At 42.2% G+C, this 15365-nt stretch overlaps 1 protein-coding gene across 1 annotated transcript in view; it reads right to left on the reverse strand.

The window, feature by feature from the left end:
- Positions 1 to 349: 349 nt before the first annotated feature.
- LOC132384562 (vasoactive intestinal polypeptide receptor-like) overlaps positions 350 to 15365 on the reverse strand; it is a 70185-nt gene continuing 55169 nt past the window's right edge. The window contains exons 9-12 of the mRNA XM_059955749.1: positions 12230 to 12321; positions 9132 to 9261; positions 7732 to 7773; positions 350 to 1550 (exon numbers count right to left, since the gene is read on the reverse strand). Of these exons, the coding sequence (XP_059811732.1) occupies positions 1350 to 1550; positions 7732 to 7773; positions 9132 to 9261; positions 12230 to 12321 (465 nt within the window). The 3' untranslated portion in view covers positions 350 to 1349. The remainder of the gene's footprint in view (positions 1551 to 7731; positions 7774 to 9131; positions 9262 to 12229; positions 12322 to 15365) is intronic.

Below are 15365 nucleotides of genomic sequence, written 5' to 3' on the forward strand. Positions count from 1 at the left end.
CAAACTCCCCTAGCTCTACTGATCTGCTGCTTTGCCCCCCCCCCACTGCTCCTCTTTTTCCCAGTTGACCCAGCTCCCTTATTGTGAATTATATGGTCAGCATCACCTAAGCTCCAGCAACCCATTTATCTGAGCAATCCGTACGTGTTTGGAATGCAAGAGAAAACTGGAGCATCCAGAGGAGCCCACAGAGTCACAGAGTGAGCGGGCAAACTTCTCACAGGCAGCACTGGACAAGAGGATTGGATGCAGGTTGCTGGAGCTGTGAGAAGTTTGCCCGCTTACTCTGTGACTCTGTGGGCTCCTCTGGATGCTCCAGTTTTCTCTTGCATTCCAAACACGTACAGATTGCTCAGATAAAGACATTGTAAATTGACCCTAATGCATAACTGAGGGTTTAGAAGTTGATGGGAATGTGGGGAGAAGTGTGGACAGGAACCTGATGATCAGCAAAGACTTGATGGGCTGAAGGGCCTGTTTGTGTGCTCTGTGATTCTATGAATAGACTATACTGGCAGCTCCAGGAATCACAGCTGATGGATGGGATTAGAAGCCCTGTAATGAGACACTTGCCAGGAATGAAGGAGCACTTTTCACTGACATAGCATCTTGTCACCACCAAGAAACATTACAAATGTCTCACACACAGTGAATGAGGAAAAGTTATGGCTTGTATTTGAATCATGTCTGCTTGGTTAGAGATGAAAGGGCTGCAAACAACTAAACAACCGTCCTCAGCACGAAGCTCACTGGACTGATGAGAAATGCAATCACATTAAAATTCATTTTAAAATTCAAGAGTCTATTTTACATCCTATAAAGCAGATAACAAGCAGAAATGTGATCGCTGCTGCTCATACTATGATGGAGTAGCATTTCCAGTTGAATTTCACTTCTGAAATTCAAATCTGTTGAAATCCAAGGAGTGGAATTTTAGAAGTGGGCTAGAATGATCAGAGGTTAGTGCATCACACATACAGTACACCACACAATATGAACTTCTGTCTGTGCTGCATTCCTATGTCTAATATTTTAATGGAGGTCCAGAAATGCTCAGAGAAACCTCACATGATTATTCGAGGACTTCATTTACTGACAGCTATCTCAAGAGTGGAACAATTATTTTCTTTATTTCATATGGCAATGAGTATCATTGAATAAAAATGCTAAATTACCTTTATCATCACCTTCTAAGGCTGATTTTCTAATGGCTTGTGGTGTCAAACAAGTATGCCTATGACACAATGGTCAAATTTCATGTGCGTGGCTGATATTGAGTGCTCAGAAAATCTCTGCTTAAATTGGAAGGTGTGGTTACCCTCTGTCCCTAACCCAACCCAACTTTCACTTCACTGCACAGTCATGAGGTTTGGGTCAGGGTGATCATTGTTAGCAGCTTGGATTTGGGAGCTGTAGCAGGACACCATTGATATTTGGGTGCCTTCCTTTGTGGTATGGTTCTCCAAGGACGGGAAGCAGTATCTTGAGTTGGCTGTGAGGTACCATTGTGTGCACCATCTCCGCCACTTCCGGCCAAGTTCCAGCTGCACCTGCAGAACCAAATGCAAAATATTCATCAGTGGAGGCTCTAAAAATCAGTCACTTATTCAATTCTCCTTTGTACTGTAGGTTTCCATAAAATCAATGCTAACAATAATGGGAAGAAAAAAGAAAAGATTAATTGATGGTCTTGTTTGTCGAATTGGTCTGTCTAAGTTTTAATGTCTGAGTTTGGAGATCATAGTCCAGAGATTACTCAACATAGGGAGAGGTGCATTTAGTGTTTGCTTGTGGTGGAACAAAATGTGCTTTATGTGAGAGCTTGTCACTGGACAATTATATCGATCAGACACAAGGTCCAGAGTTAAGGGTACAGTTGTGAATGAGCTAAAAGAACCTTAATATTGAATTGTAGTATGTTTCAATACATTAGGTGTTAGAGAAAGGTTATGGTAAGCACATTTAATAAAATATTCATATATTTATGCTCTACTAACAGAAACACTTTGTGGAGCTGAATGTGGCAAATCTAAATGTTTTTTAAAACTGAAACAAGGACAACTCTGCCATAGGTGGTCCCAAGCCCTGTTGCAAAAGGAAGATTGGGCATCGAGCTAGCAACCCCATCCTGTTAATAAACCCAGAGCTACAGATACACCAATAGAGGGACCAAAGACCTCATTTCTGGGAGAGGAAGTATTTCCGATGGGCTGCACTTTGAAAGACTGAAAGAATGGCCCAGACAGGTCGGAGGACTCTGGTGCTGTCAGTGGCATAGGCCTCATTAGGGGTGATGGGCTTAAGAAGAAGAAGGCAGTGAGAGGACAGATGTGGTGAGTGCCCTGGAATATGATGCCAGAAGTGGTAGTGGAGGTAAATAAGATAGGGGAGCTCAAAAGCTCTTAGGCAGGCCGATGAATGTGCAGGAAATGGAAGGATATGGATATTGTATTGGCAAAAGGGATTGGTTTGGCTAGATATTTGATTATTAATTTCATTGGTAACCACAATGTTGAGCTGAAGGGTCTGTTCCTGTGCTGTACTGTTCTGTGTTGTATGTTTTAACCAATTCCCTGTGGTTAAAACTTATCTGATCAAATTGTGTTTATAATTTCTCAAGAAATATTAATTAGATATGAGCATCATATGTTTATTATCTTACTTTACATTGCACTGGTATGTTAGAAGTGTGTGGAGGGAAAGGCAAAAGAAATGAGGTTATCAGGGGTAAGGCTTGGCTAAAATATTCTTCGGTTTGGAATTCACAAACAAGATGGAGGCAGCGGATGTCAAAGTCTAACTATATGTATGACACAAGAGATTGTGTACATGTTGGAAATCTTGAACAACATACACAAAATGCTGGACAGGTCTAGCAACATCTGTGGAGGGAAATGAATATTTGATATTTGAGTCCCAGACCCTTCACCAGTCTGGATGAAGAGTTTTGGTTCAAAACATCAACCTGACCTGCTGAGCTCCTTCAGCATTCTGTTTGTATCTCTCTATCTAACCATGTGTTTTCAATCTGCTACTGTGTCTGATTATATAATAGAGTTCCATAAACATTTATGCTTAATTCTTTTTAATGTTTAGCTTTATTTGTCATGTGCACATTGAAATCTCGAAACATACAATGAAATGCATTGTTTGCTTCAATGACTAACACATCCTCGGGGCTGTTTGCAAGTGTTGCCACACTCCCAGCATCAACCTAGCATGCCCACACCTTACTAACCTTAACCATAACCCATATGTCTTTGAAATATGGGAGGAAACCAAAGCACCTAGAAGAAACCCGCGTGGTCATTTGGAGGACATACAAACTCTCCCCCTCCCTCCTCCTCTCTCTTTTCCATTCCCCCTTCTGTTTACCCTCTCACTCCTTCTCTGCTCCTCACCTGCCCATCTCCTTCCTCTGATGCCCCTCCTCCTCCCCTTTCTTCCATGGTCCACTGTCCTCTCCTATTAGATTTCTTCTCCTTCAGCCCTTCACCTCATTCACTCATCCCCTCCAGATCTCACTTCAGCCCCCACCCCCCCCCAACCATGCACCTTCCCCCTCACCTGGTCTCACCTCTCACCAGCCAGCTTGTACTCTTTCCCCTTCCCCCACCTTCTGATTTTGGCTACTGCCCTCTTCCTTTCCAGTCCTGATGATGAAGGGTCACAGCCCAAAACATTGACTGTTTATTCATTTCCATGGATGCTACCTGACCTGCTGAGATTCTCCAGTATACTGTGTGTGTTGCTCAAGATTTCTGCCATCTGTAGAATCCCGTGTTAACATACTACAGGAATATCAGCTGAATCCCAAAAACCATCACTCATCCTTTGAAAACAGATATCTAAAGTACAGCCTAAAGTCTGTAAAGCTTTTAGACTAAAGACTTGTAAAGCTTATCAAGGTAAATTCATTGAGCACTAATTTCCAGTGGGAAATTGGTTTGAAGGGAAAGGAGATGAGGGAGTTGGTGCAGGAGGGTGGTTGCTTAAAGTACAACTCAGAGTCAAAGTACTTTCCAGAGACGGGCCTTTTGGCCCATCTAGTACATGCCAAACCATTTAAACTGCGTATTCCCATCGACTGTCTGTTCGGTGGTGTAGTGGCATCCACACTGGACTTCGAGGTGAGTGGTCACAGGTTTGAATCTAGCCGGAACGTTGCGCGCTTTTCATCCATGCTGGTTGGCCTCATAAAAACAGACAAAAATGCTAAAAAAACGGCAAGGTTGCTGCCCGATGTCCCACAAAGTGCGGAAAGGAACAACTCCCATTGACCTGCATCGGAACCACAGCCCTCCATGCCCCTACCATCCATGTACCTATCCAAATTTCTCTTAAATATTAAAATTGAGATCGAATTCACCATCTGTGTTGGCAGCTCATTCCACACTCTCACGACCCTCTGAGTGAAGAAGTCTCCCTTTCATGTTCCCCTTCAACTTTTCACCTTTTACAATTAACCCATAACCTCTGGTTGTAGTCCCACCCAACCTCAGTGGAAAAAGCCTGCTTGCATTTACCCTAGCTATACCCCTCATAATTTTATACCTCTATCAACTCTCCTCTTAATCTTCTACATTCTAAAGAATACACTCCTAAGTTATTCAATCTTTCTTTATAACTCAGGTCCTCCAGCCCCAGTAACATCCTTGTAAACTTTCTCTGTGTTCTTTCAACCAAATTTACATCTTTCCTGTAGGTAGGTGACCAAAACTACACGCAATACTCCAAATTAGGCCTCACCTACATCTTATACAACTTCATATTTTGTCAGGATTAATGTTTTAGAGGACTTCTCTCTTTCTCTGAGTTGTGTTGTTTGAATATTAGTGGTGCTGGCAAAAGGTGACAAATGTGTGTGAATGTCCGCAATAGAACACTTTGGCAAGGATGGGTTAGATTCAATGCAGTCAATTATCTTCTGGGGAATGTCTCTTCATTAGTGCAAAAATCCAAAAGAAACCAAAAAGGGCATTTCACAGCCAAGTCCACTCAGTCTGTTGGCCAATCCCACAGATGCACTCAAGGATACATACAACTACTTAACTGGCTCTGTCTGCATTGCTGGCTTAGCATTCATTGGGTTAACAGGAATGTAATTCTTTAGACTTTGTGGTTTCATTCTTAAGTCTTGTATGAAGCTCAGAATTATTGATAGTGAAATCAACTCTAGAATCAATGCAAGCCAGCTTTGCAATAAAAAAAGTTTATTTATTATTTTGGGATCTGAACATTGCTAACAAAGTTAGCATTCATTGTCTGTCTATGATTTTGTCCTTGAGAAGTTGGTGACCTTCTGTAGTCCTACTGTTGAGAGTCTTCCATGATGCAGCTGGGGAAATATCTCCAGGAGTTAGACCCAGTGACAATAAAGAATTAATGATATATCTCCAAGCAACCTTTGGGTGGTTACTGCCCTTGTCCTTGTAGTGGCTGTGGGAAGTGGTAGGAGTAGGAGATTATTCCTGATCTAGTACAAACTGCACCCAACGAAAAGGGAAGAAATGTTTAGAATGGTGAATGGGGTGCTTGATACAGAGAAATATGGTGTAACCAAATGAGAGATAATAAGATGGGAATAGGAAATGGGCACATTAACTGCAGTCTGCTATGCACAAGTTCTTCTACCTGCAAGTTAACCTGCTCTGCAGTGCTTCTGTAGAAAGATTTGACTTGAAGGTATCTGTACTCTGCATAGTTCTGGCCAATTAGCCAGAGTAACCTGGTGGACAAGTCAATTCCAAATGGGTCATCACAGTAGTGTCACTGGATAGAGCTGCTGCTTTAGAGTTTCAGCATATTTGGTTCAATCCTGGACTTGAGCACTCTCTGTAGGAAGTTCACATATTTCCCTGAAATTGCTTGGGTTTCCATGCATCTTCCAGTTTCCTCCCATGTGCCAAAAGACATGAGGATTGGTAGGCTAAATTCCCAGTAAAATCAAGATGAGTTGTTGAGAAAGTGGAGAGAGGAGTTTGCAGGGCAAAATTAGTGGGGGAATAAGATTGCATTGTGATCTAGCATTGATTTGATGGGCTGTGTGGCCATTTTCTATGTCTATGGAAAATGTTTCCTCTTTGAAAAATGAGACTTTGAGATGGCTTGAATGAACTTTCCAAAATAGCAAAGGGAGTTAAAAATTCATAGAGTCGTAGACTTGTCTATGCTGACTGAGGTGCTGTGAGGAAAGAGTTAATTATGATCCTTTCTTGGTACATGCCAAAACAAATGGAAATTTGAAGACAAAATGGTGTCAGGTTGGAATGTGGTAATGGCTCTTATTGACCAATAATTTGTCTCTATTTTGAATACACATCATTAAGATGAGATACTGGTAATTAATACTTTCCTACTTACAGACCTGTTGTCTCCTTTTTCCCAAATATTGTTTTTGGGCTGAAGGTCATAAGAGATGAGGGGGGTGCTGCAAAGTACCAGGGTGAAGGAATCTTACAGGATATAAAAAGGGGCACTTTCTTGGTGCAGCGGGAGAGTTTTGGTCATGACCGGTGCTCATGTGAAGAAGCTATGGACAAGTACGTCGAGTTAGAGTATGTCAAGTCAGAGCGAGAGACAGAGAGAGAAAATGCAGTGTGTGAGATTGTCAGAACTGTCAGAAAGTGCCCCCTTCAACACTGCAGAGATCAGCTTGTTTAGTGAATGAGAAGTATTATTTTAATTTCTGTACTGCTACTACTGTAGACATTTGTTTTCCTTTCTCTATTGCATTTGCGCAAGTGTTTTTTCTGGCCTTGAATACTAGTGCAGTGTCTCCTTCGTTTGCGAACGCATATGTGAATACCCCAAGTTGTATTAAAAAAGAACATACAACAAATTTTAAAACAATTTTCTTTAAAGGCGCCTATCTACATTAATCCCATTTTCTTATCTTTGGCCTATATCCCTCTGAACCTTTCTTATCCATGTACTTGTCCAAATGTCCTTTTAATGTTGTAATCGTACTGGGCTCTACCACTCCTTCTGGCAGTTCGTTCCATATATCCACCACCCTTGATGACAAAAAAAACCTATCACATCTCTTTAAAGGATTTCTTCTCTCATCCTAAACCAATATCTTCTAGTTTTAAACTCTCCTTCCTTTGGAAAAAGACTATGAATATCTACTCTATTTATGGCCATCATAATTTTATAAATCTCCACAAGGTCACCCCTCAGCTTCCTGTGCTTTATTGAGAACAATCCCAGACTTATTTATCTTTCCTGTAACTAAAGACCTCCATTCCAGGCAACATCCTGGTGAATCTCTTCTGCATTCTGAATCTAACCTGCTGCGGTGTCACTACCTGAACATTTCAGGTGGAGAATATGTCAAGGCAGAACTTGAAATCAAATCAAGTTTAGCTGTCAATCAAACCATACGTGGATACAGCCGAATGAGACAGTGTTCCTCTGGGGCTAAGGTGCCAAAACATACCTGTGCATTCAAAATAACGAGAAAGGAAAAGAACATAGCTACCTAAGGAAACACATTTTTAATCCAAGTCCCTGAGTGACAAGTCCCATAAATTGATGGTTCCTGGCAGACCAGCCTGTCATTCCATCCATCTAACACTGGAGGGCAGTACTGAGGATTGAGGCCTTGCCACAACCAACCAAGGTGACACTGCTGCCTCGCCACTGGTCTCGCAACCCCACAGGGAAGCAGGCCTGCAGCAATCAATGCCAATTTGACTTCAAAGCCAATGTAGATATAATAGATCTTACCTCTCCATTCAAAAAACAGTACAGGATCGCTACGATGAAACCCTGGGAAGAGTGGGGAAAGGACAATAAGTTTACACAAATCACACTTGTCACTACTGGTTATACATTCAGACATCAACCTTTGCTTGAATTAAATACATTTGGAATGGAGTAGCTGGTGGACTCAGAGAGAATAAGTGGCTTGAGTGGTTTGAAAGCCAGCAGATTGGAAATATTCAACTTTTTGCCCTTTAATTTTGAGCCTCTGTCCCAGTTACCAAGATATAGTACAGAGGTTTGCACTGGCTGTGCCAAAATGGTTGTTTAACTTACGGTGATACAGTCCAAGCTTTTCCTGTATTAGTCAGCAAGTACATCCCTGGTAAAAAGAATGAGTTCTCTTTTGTCTCTGCTCTCTTTGCATGCCGTATCATGACACTCTCCCCGCTGATCTTGCCAAATAGAGCTTCCTGATATCCATTGACTTTGCATACTATTTCCATAATATTCAACTCTGACCACTCAAACAGTCCCACTTAAGTTAGAGTCTGATCTGAATATTAAAAACAGGACCTGCTGGCTCCTGGCACGTGTTCTTGTTCACTGATCAGATTACATACCTGGCAGTGCAAATGGGTTGATTCTCTTACTTAAATTTAACAAGCCTCCCTGCTTTTTTCTGCTGGAAATGTTTGTTAAAACCACCCTTTATACACCAGTTACAACTTTAGAGGATCTTTGTGTTATGTTTTGTGACTTCAAAACATTAAACCAATTAGAAGAAAACAAGAGAGCTGGGAATGTGAATCTACCTTTGGGTTTGCTTAAAGCGAGGCACACACGTATCTCGTGGTAGTGTGACAATATATGTAATTCATGTATTTATACATATAACCCAATATGAATTATTTAAATGAACAAGAATGCTTAATCAACCAATCTATATATATATATACATACACACACACACACACACACAAGATTACTCAAATATTTAAATATTAAAGACACAACACTTTGCTCAATATTTAATGTGACTCCTGTCCATTTCCCACAGGAACAATATGTGTAAAATTAGGGACAGCCTGTATTCGGCAGGCTCAAGCCTAGGTCGAAGTGGGATTGGATCATTAAACTCATTTTAATGTGGTAATACAACGTACTTTGTCAAACAGTAAAATTCTTCAAGCAATTTGAATTCAAATGCCTGAGACTTTAGTTCCAAAGAGCATAAAGGTAGAGAGCAGTGATGGATAAAGATTAGTCACAATTTCATTGAGTGGGGTCAAGGGACAACTTGTGTTCCTGTGCTCCATACCATGGTACCTTTGGTTAAAAATACATTTATCAATAATTTCTCTTTGCAGATGTCTGAAAGAACAAAGACTATCTGAGGAGTTTATAAAGGTCATAGTACCTACCTGGAAGGACCCCAGAGCCAGGTCAAAGACCAGCCTGAAGTAGTCGTTCAAACGATCAGGGACAAAGACAAAGACGATGTAGTTGACCCCAAACAGTGGGATGAGAAGCAGTGTGGATTTAGCCAGTCTCCTTCAAATAAGGTAAAGGAAAATTAGTTTAAGGAGATCATATGCTTACTGAAGAAACTAATTAACATGAATAAGTCTGTTCAAACTTCTGCACTTGGTTAATTGGAATAAGGATCTTCAGGAATAAATCTGCAGAGAAGAATCTTTCAAATACCAATGTGAAAATTAATGTTGAGTTTAAAATAAAATATCCCAGTGCACAGCCACCAATCTGGATCTTCTCTATAACTATGTCAGTAATGACAGAGGATGCCAAGGTCCTGGGCAGCTTCAGTTATTTTAATAAGGATTGTTGGAATGTAATTGAAAGTTATTTCAAGGTTGTCTTCCCCACACAGTGCCTGGTTCTCCGACTTCTCCTGCTCATTTCCAGGCTCCGGACACATTCTGGGCATCTCTGCACTCTTCTGCTGATCTCACCTATCCCCCCACCCCCACATTCCTATGATCTCATCTCCCAAAACTCCCCCAAGCCCCCTCTCTCCTTTCATCACCATTCCCCCAAACCCTCCCTCTCATTACTTTCTACTCACCCCACTCCTTTCTCCAATTCCAATCCCTGCTGGGTCTTTACCACTCCACCTCCACTAACCTCCCCATTTCTTATTATGAGTGTTCTATCTCAGCAAAGGACTCGTCTTTGTACTCCTCTTCCTGCTCCTCAGTGCATACTGGAATTATCATGATGTTTAGCTATTCTTCTTCTAATGTCCCCACCCCCATGACTATTTCTCTGGTTCAGATTCCTCCTCCCACTCCCCACTGATGAAGCCTTCTCTTGTCTCCAAGACTCCTCTTTCTCTTGGGCTCCACCTTCTGGCTTTTTTTTATCCTCTCTTGATCTTCTCATTTCCAATCACTGATGTAACACCAGATGCCTCCCCTCACCTCTTCACTCTCACTCCCTCCAAAAACACTGCTCTCCACCCGCTCTGCACCAACCCCAGCCTCGTCATCAAACCTGCAATTGAGAGTGGTGCCATTGTGGTCTGGGAGATTAAACTCTGTCTTGCACAGGTACGATGGCAACACTTAAGTACTTCCTTATACATATCATTGATCATGACCCTATAGACTATGAAACAAACTACAAGCCACCATCTCCTATACTGTCACGTCAGGAGACCTCTCCTTCACTGCCTTCAACCTGATATTGCCCACAATCTTGCACTGCCCACTTCTATCTCATATAAAACCTTCTTGGGTATCTTTTGGAGACACAAGGGTCTGTAGATAATTGAATCTGGAACAATACAAGAGGAGTGGAGGAACTCAGCAAGTCAGGCAACACTTATGGAGGGAAATGGACAGTTGATGTTTTGGGTTGAGACCCTTCATTTGGAAATGCCCATTCTAGATGATGGGTCTCCATAAGACATTGGAGCAGAATTAGGCTATTTGGCACATCAAGTCTGCCCTGCCATTTCATCATGGCTGATCCATTTCCCTCTTAACTCCATTTTCCTGCCTTCTCCTCATAACCTTTCATGTCCTGACTAATCAAGAACCTATTAACTTCTGCCTTAAATGTATCCAGTGACTTGGCCTCGATAGCCAACTGTGGCATCAAATTCCACAGATTCACCACCTTCTAGCTGAAGAAATTCCTCCTCATTTCTGTTCTAAATGGACATCCCTCTATTTTGAGGCTGTGTCCTCTGGTCCTACTCTCTCACCAAAGGAAACATCCATTCTATCAAGGCCTTTCAACATTCAATAGGTTTCAATGAGATTTCCCCTCATTCTTCTAAATTCCAGCAAGTACAGGTGCAGAGCTATCAAATGTTCCTCATATTATAACCCTTTCATTCTTGGAATCATTCTTGTAAACTTCCTCTGGACCCTCTCCAATGTCAGCACACCCTTTCTTAGATAAGGGGCCCAAAGCTGCTCACAATACTCCAGGTGAGGCCTCACCATTACATCCTTGTTTTATATTCCAGTCTTCTTGAAATGAATGCTACCATTGCATTTGCCTTTCTCACCACTGATTCAATCTGCAAACTAACCTTTAAGGAATCCTGCATAGTGACTCCCAAATTGATCTGAAAATTCTGCTGAGATATTTCCCTGCAAAGATGTTGTCTGATGTGCTCAGTTCCTACTGCAGCTCTTGTGCTGCTGAGTACCTTCCAATCAGATTTCTGCACACCATGACATCAGTGTGTCATCCTGGACTGTAGAAGCTCCTGATTGTTCCCAGAGTGTTTTCTAAAGATATACGATGTGATGTTAGTGGGAAAATGGGACCCACTGCCAGGTAAGAGCTGCTTTACACTGGGAATCTTGAGGATATTTACTCTCCCTCTCATTCTGTCCTCTCTTCCATTGGGCAGAAGATACGAAATAATGAAAGCACATACCACCAGGCTCAAGGAGAGCTTCTACTCCACTGTAATAAGACTATTAAATTGTTCCCTAGTCTGATAAGATGGACTCTTCATCTCACAATCTACATCGTTATGATCTTGCACCTTATTGTCTACCTGCACTGCACTTTCTCTGTAGCTGTTACACTCAATTCTGCATTCTGTTGTTGTTTTACCTTGTACAACCTCATGCATTGTGTAATAATCTGATCTGTATGAACAGTGTGCAAGGCACATGCATCTTTATGCATGTGACAATAATAAATCAAAACCACAAGTCAGAATAGAGGGGCGTCCTTTCAGAACGGTGATGAGGAGGAATTTCTTTAGCCAGAGCCCGGTGAATCAGTGGAATTCATCGCTGCAGGCAGCTAATTGGCCTAATTCTGCTCCTATATCTTATGTCCTACAACCAAAACTAAAACCAAACCCAAAATCCCATGTGCAGAGAGTCAGAGACAGTTTCAGACTGGAAGGAAGGGTTTACATAAAATTCTACAGGAACCACCAACTGATGGAGGTAATGAAAGCAGAACAATTTGGGAGGCTAGGGGACATCATGCTACATGATATGTTCTATGGTGGGTCCTCTGTACTTACACATACTGCCTGTACTCGCTTCCTATGCTGTCTGACGAGTATACTTTCTGGATCAGGATTTGGATGATGGATATGAACAGAATAAAGTTCACCTAAGTGAAAGGAAAACATCACATTTCAGTGGCTTCACTCATCCATTCAAAGAGAAACAGCTTTTAATGGGAGAAAAAATGTGATTGAAATTAGTGTAAGGGTTGGTTAGTTTGAGAAGGTAATTGAAAGAATTAGAATTGAGAAAGTAATTGAAGAACTTTATTCCTTGGAATGCACAAGATTGAGAAGAGATTTGAAAGAAGTATACAAAATTATGAGGGATATAGATAGGGTAAATGCACACAGACGTTTTTCCACTGAGGTTGGGTGGGATAACCAGAGGTCATGGGTTAAGGGTGAAAGGTTTAAGGAGAACATGAGGGAAAACTTCCTCCATCAGAGAGTTGTGAGACTGGTATATGTGACCTGGATTTCAACACTTAAGAGAAGTTTGGATAGGTACCATTGCATTTACCTTTCTCACCACTGATTCAACCTGCAAATTAACCTTTAAGGAATCCTACACAAGGTCACCCAAATCATGGGAGGGGTGTGGAGGGCTATGGCCGTGGTGTAGGTCGATGGGAGTAGGCAGTTTAAATGGTTTGGCATAGACTAGATGGGTAGAAGGGCCTGAATCTGTGCTGTAGTGTTCTACGACTCTAAACCTGTAGTTAAAAATTCCACTGCACATAAAGGGGTGTGAAGGTTTAATAGCCAAGGGGCCTCAATCACCCAGTGACAATGTGTCCCCTGCTCCGCCATTCCACGGTGGATTCTTGCAGGGGAGGGGGGCTGGAATGGCCAATTGTACCTGACCTAGTTTAGCTTGTGGAGACACAGGGGACTGCAGATGCTAGAATCTCGAGCCAGTCACAAAAAGCTGGAGGAACTCAGTGATTGTGGAGTGAAATAGATAGCCAACATTTTGAGCCAAAACCATTCCTCTGGCTTCAATCAAAGGTGAAGGTTCTTAACCTGAAATGTTGACTCTCAATTTCACTCTACCTGACCGGCTGAGTTCCTCTGGCATTTTGTGTGTTGCTCCAGACTGGTTTGTGCTGTAGCTGACAAGAAAGCCAGGAGGAAGCAATCAGAGTCTTGTGATGGATGATCTGTGGGTAGGGAGGATGTGAGAGATGGTCTGGGGGAATAAGGAACCTCTGATGGATGGTTAGGTGGCAGAGGAATGAATTACTTGAGAGGGAATCGGAGACTGTAATAATGACGGATGTGCTAGGAGCTGGATTGAAGGACAGGCATTTACTTACTCTGCTGATGGATATTGGGATGGTGTGTGGGGGGGGGAAGGTAAAAGGTAGAGAGATTGGTGGAATGGAGTTGGGGAATGGGTTTGGGTCTCAACTGCTTGGCAGGGAGGAAAGTAGATAGCAGGGTGGTTTGTGTAGCAGAGTGGTGCTGGGATCAGAAGTGGTACAAAGACAAGCAAGATCAGCATTGGAACTTGCCCACTTAATGTCCCAGAGTGTCACGGTGTTGTTCCAGGTGTCAAATATTCCAGGTCAGCTTGGTACGTACGCTCCTGCAATATCCCAAAAGGAATTTTGCAAGGGGAATGACCTCATCCTATGCTTTCTGATTCAAACATCATACCTTTGTATAAGGAGGACTCGTACACAGAGGGCTGCCCGGTTGGCTTTCTGGAGTGATGTGAAACAGGCCACAAGTGGTTGCAGGGTTGTTTCACTACAGAGCATGAAAAGACATTATTACGCAGCCTCCTAGGGGTGGGGAATCAAACATGTTACATGCGCTACCTCCAGAGAACAAGAAAGTGTCCTGTCCTCCCTGTCAGCCTGGACTTTGGCAAAGAAATGGACCCTGAAATGGATACCTCACCTCAGACCCCAGTGATGCCAGTGTTAAGGCTTTGTGTGTCAATGCGAGGAGCATTCGTAACAAGGTGGATGAATTGAATGTGCAGATAGTTATTAATGAATATGATATAGTTGGGATCACAGGGACATGGCTCCAGGGTGACCAAGGATGGGAGCTCAACATCCAGGGATATTCAACATTCAGGAGGGATAGACAGGAAAGAAAAGGAGGGGGGGCAGAAAACGCTGATGGGAGTTATGTACAGGCCACCTAACAGTAGTAGTGAGGTTGGGGATGGCATTAAACAGGAAATTAGAAATGCGTGCAATAAAGGAACAGTAGTTATAATGGGTGACTTCAATCTACATATAGATTGGGTGAACCAAATTGGTAAGGGTGCTGAGGAAGAGGATTTCTTGGAATGTATGCGGGATGGTTTTCTGAACCAACATGTCGAGGAACCAACTAGAGAGCAGGCCATTCGAGACTAGGTATTGAGCAATGAGGAAGGGTTAGTTAGCAATCTTGTCGTGCGAGGCCCCTTGGGTAAGAATGACCATAATATGGTGGAATTCTTCATTAAGATGGAGAGTGACATAGTTAATTCAGAAACAAAGGTTCTGAACTTAAAGAAGGGTAACTTTGAAGGTATGAGACGTGAATTAGCTAAGATAGACTGGCAAATGATACTTAAAGGGTTGACGGTGGATATGCAATGGCAAACATTTAAAGATCGCATGAATGAACTACAACAATTGTTCATCCCAGTTTGGCAAAAGAATAAACCAGGGAAGGTAGTGCACCCATGGCTGACAAGGGAAATTAGGGATAATATCAAGTCCAAAGAAGAAACATATAAATTAGCCAGAAAAAGCGGCACACCTGAGGACTGGGAGAAATTCAGAGACCAGCAGAGGAGGACAAAGGGCTTAATTAGGAAAGGGAAAAAAGATTATGAGAGAAAGCTGGCAGGGAACATAAAAACTGACTGTAAAAGCTTTTATAGATATGTGAAAAGAAAAAGATTGGTCAAGACAAATGTAGGTCCCTTACAGTCAGAAACAGGTGAATTGATCATAGGGAACAAGGACATGGCAGACCAATTGAATAACTACTTTGGTTCTGTCTTCGTTAAGGAGGACATAAATAATCTTCCGGAAATAGTAGGGGACCAAGGGTCTAGTGAGATGGAGGAAATACATGTTAGTAGGGAACTGGTGTTAGGTAAATTGAAGGGATTAAAGGCAGATAAATCCCCAGGGCC

Source organism: Hypanus sabinus, chromosome X1, assembly GCF_030144855.1.
Source record: "Hypanus sabinus isolate sHypSab1 chromosome X1, sHypSab1.hap1, whole genome shotgun sequence".
Classification (NCBI taxonomy): Eukaryota; Metazoa; Chordata; class Chondrichthyes; order Myliobatiformes; family Dasyatidae; genus Hypanus; species Hypanus sabinus.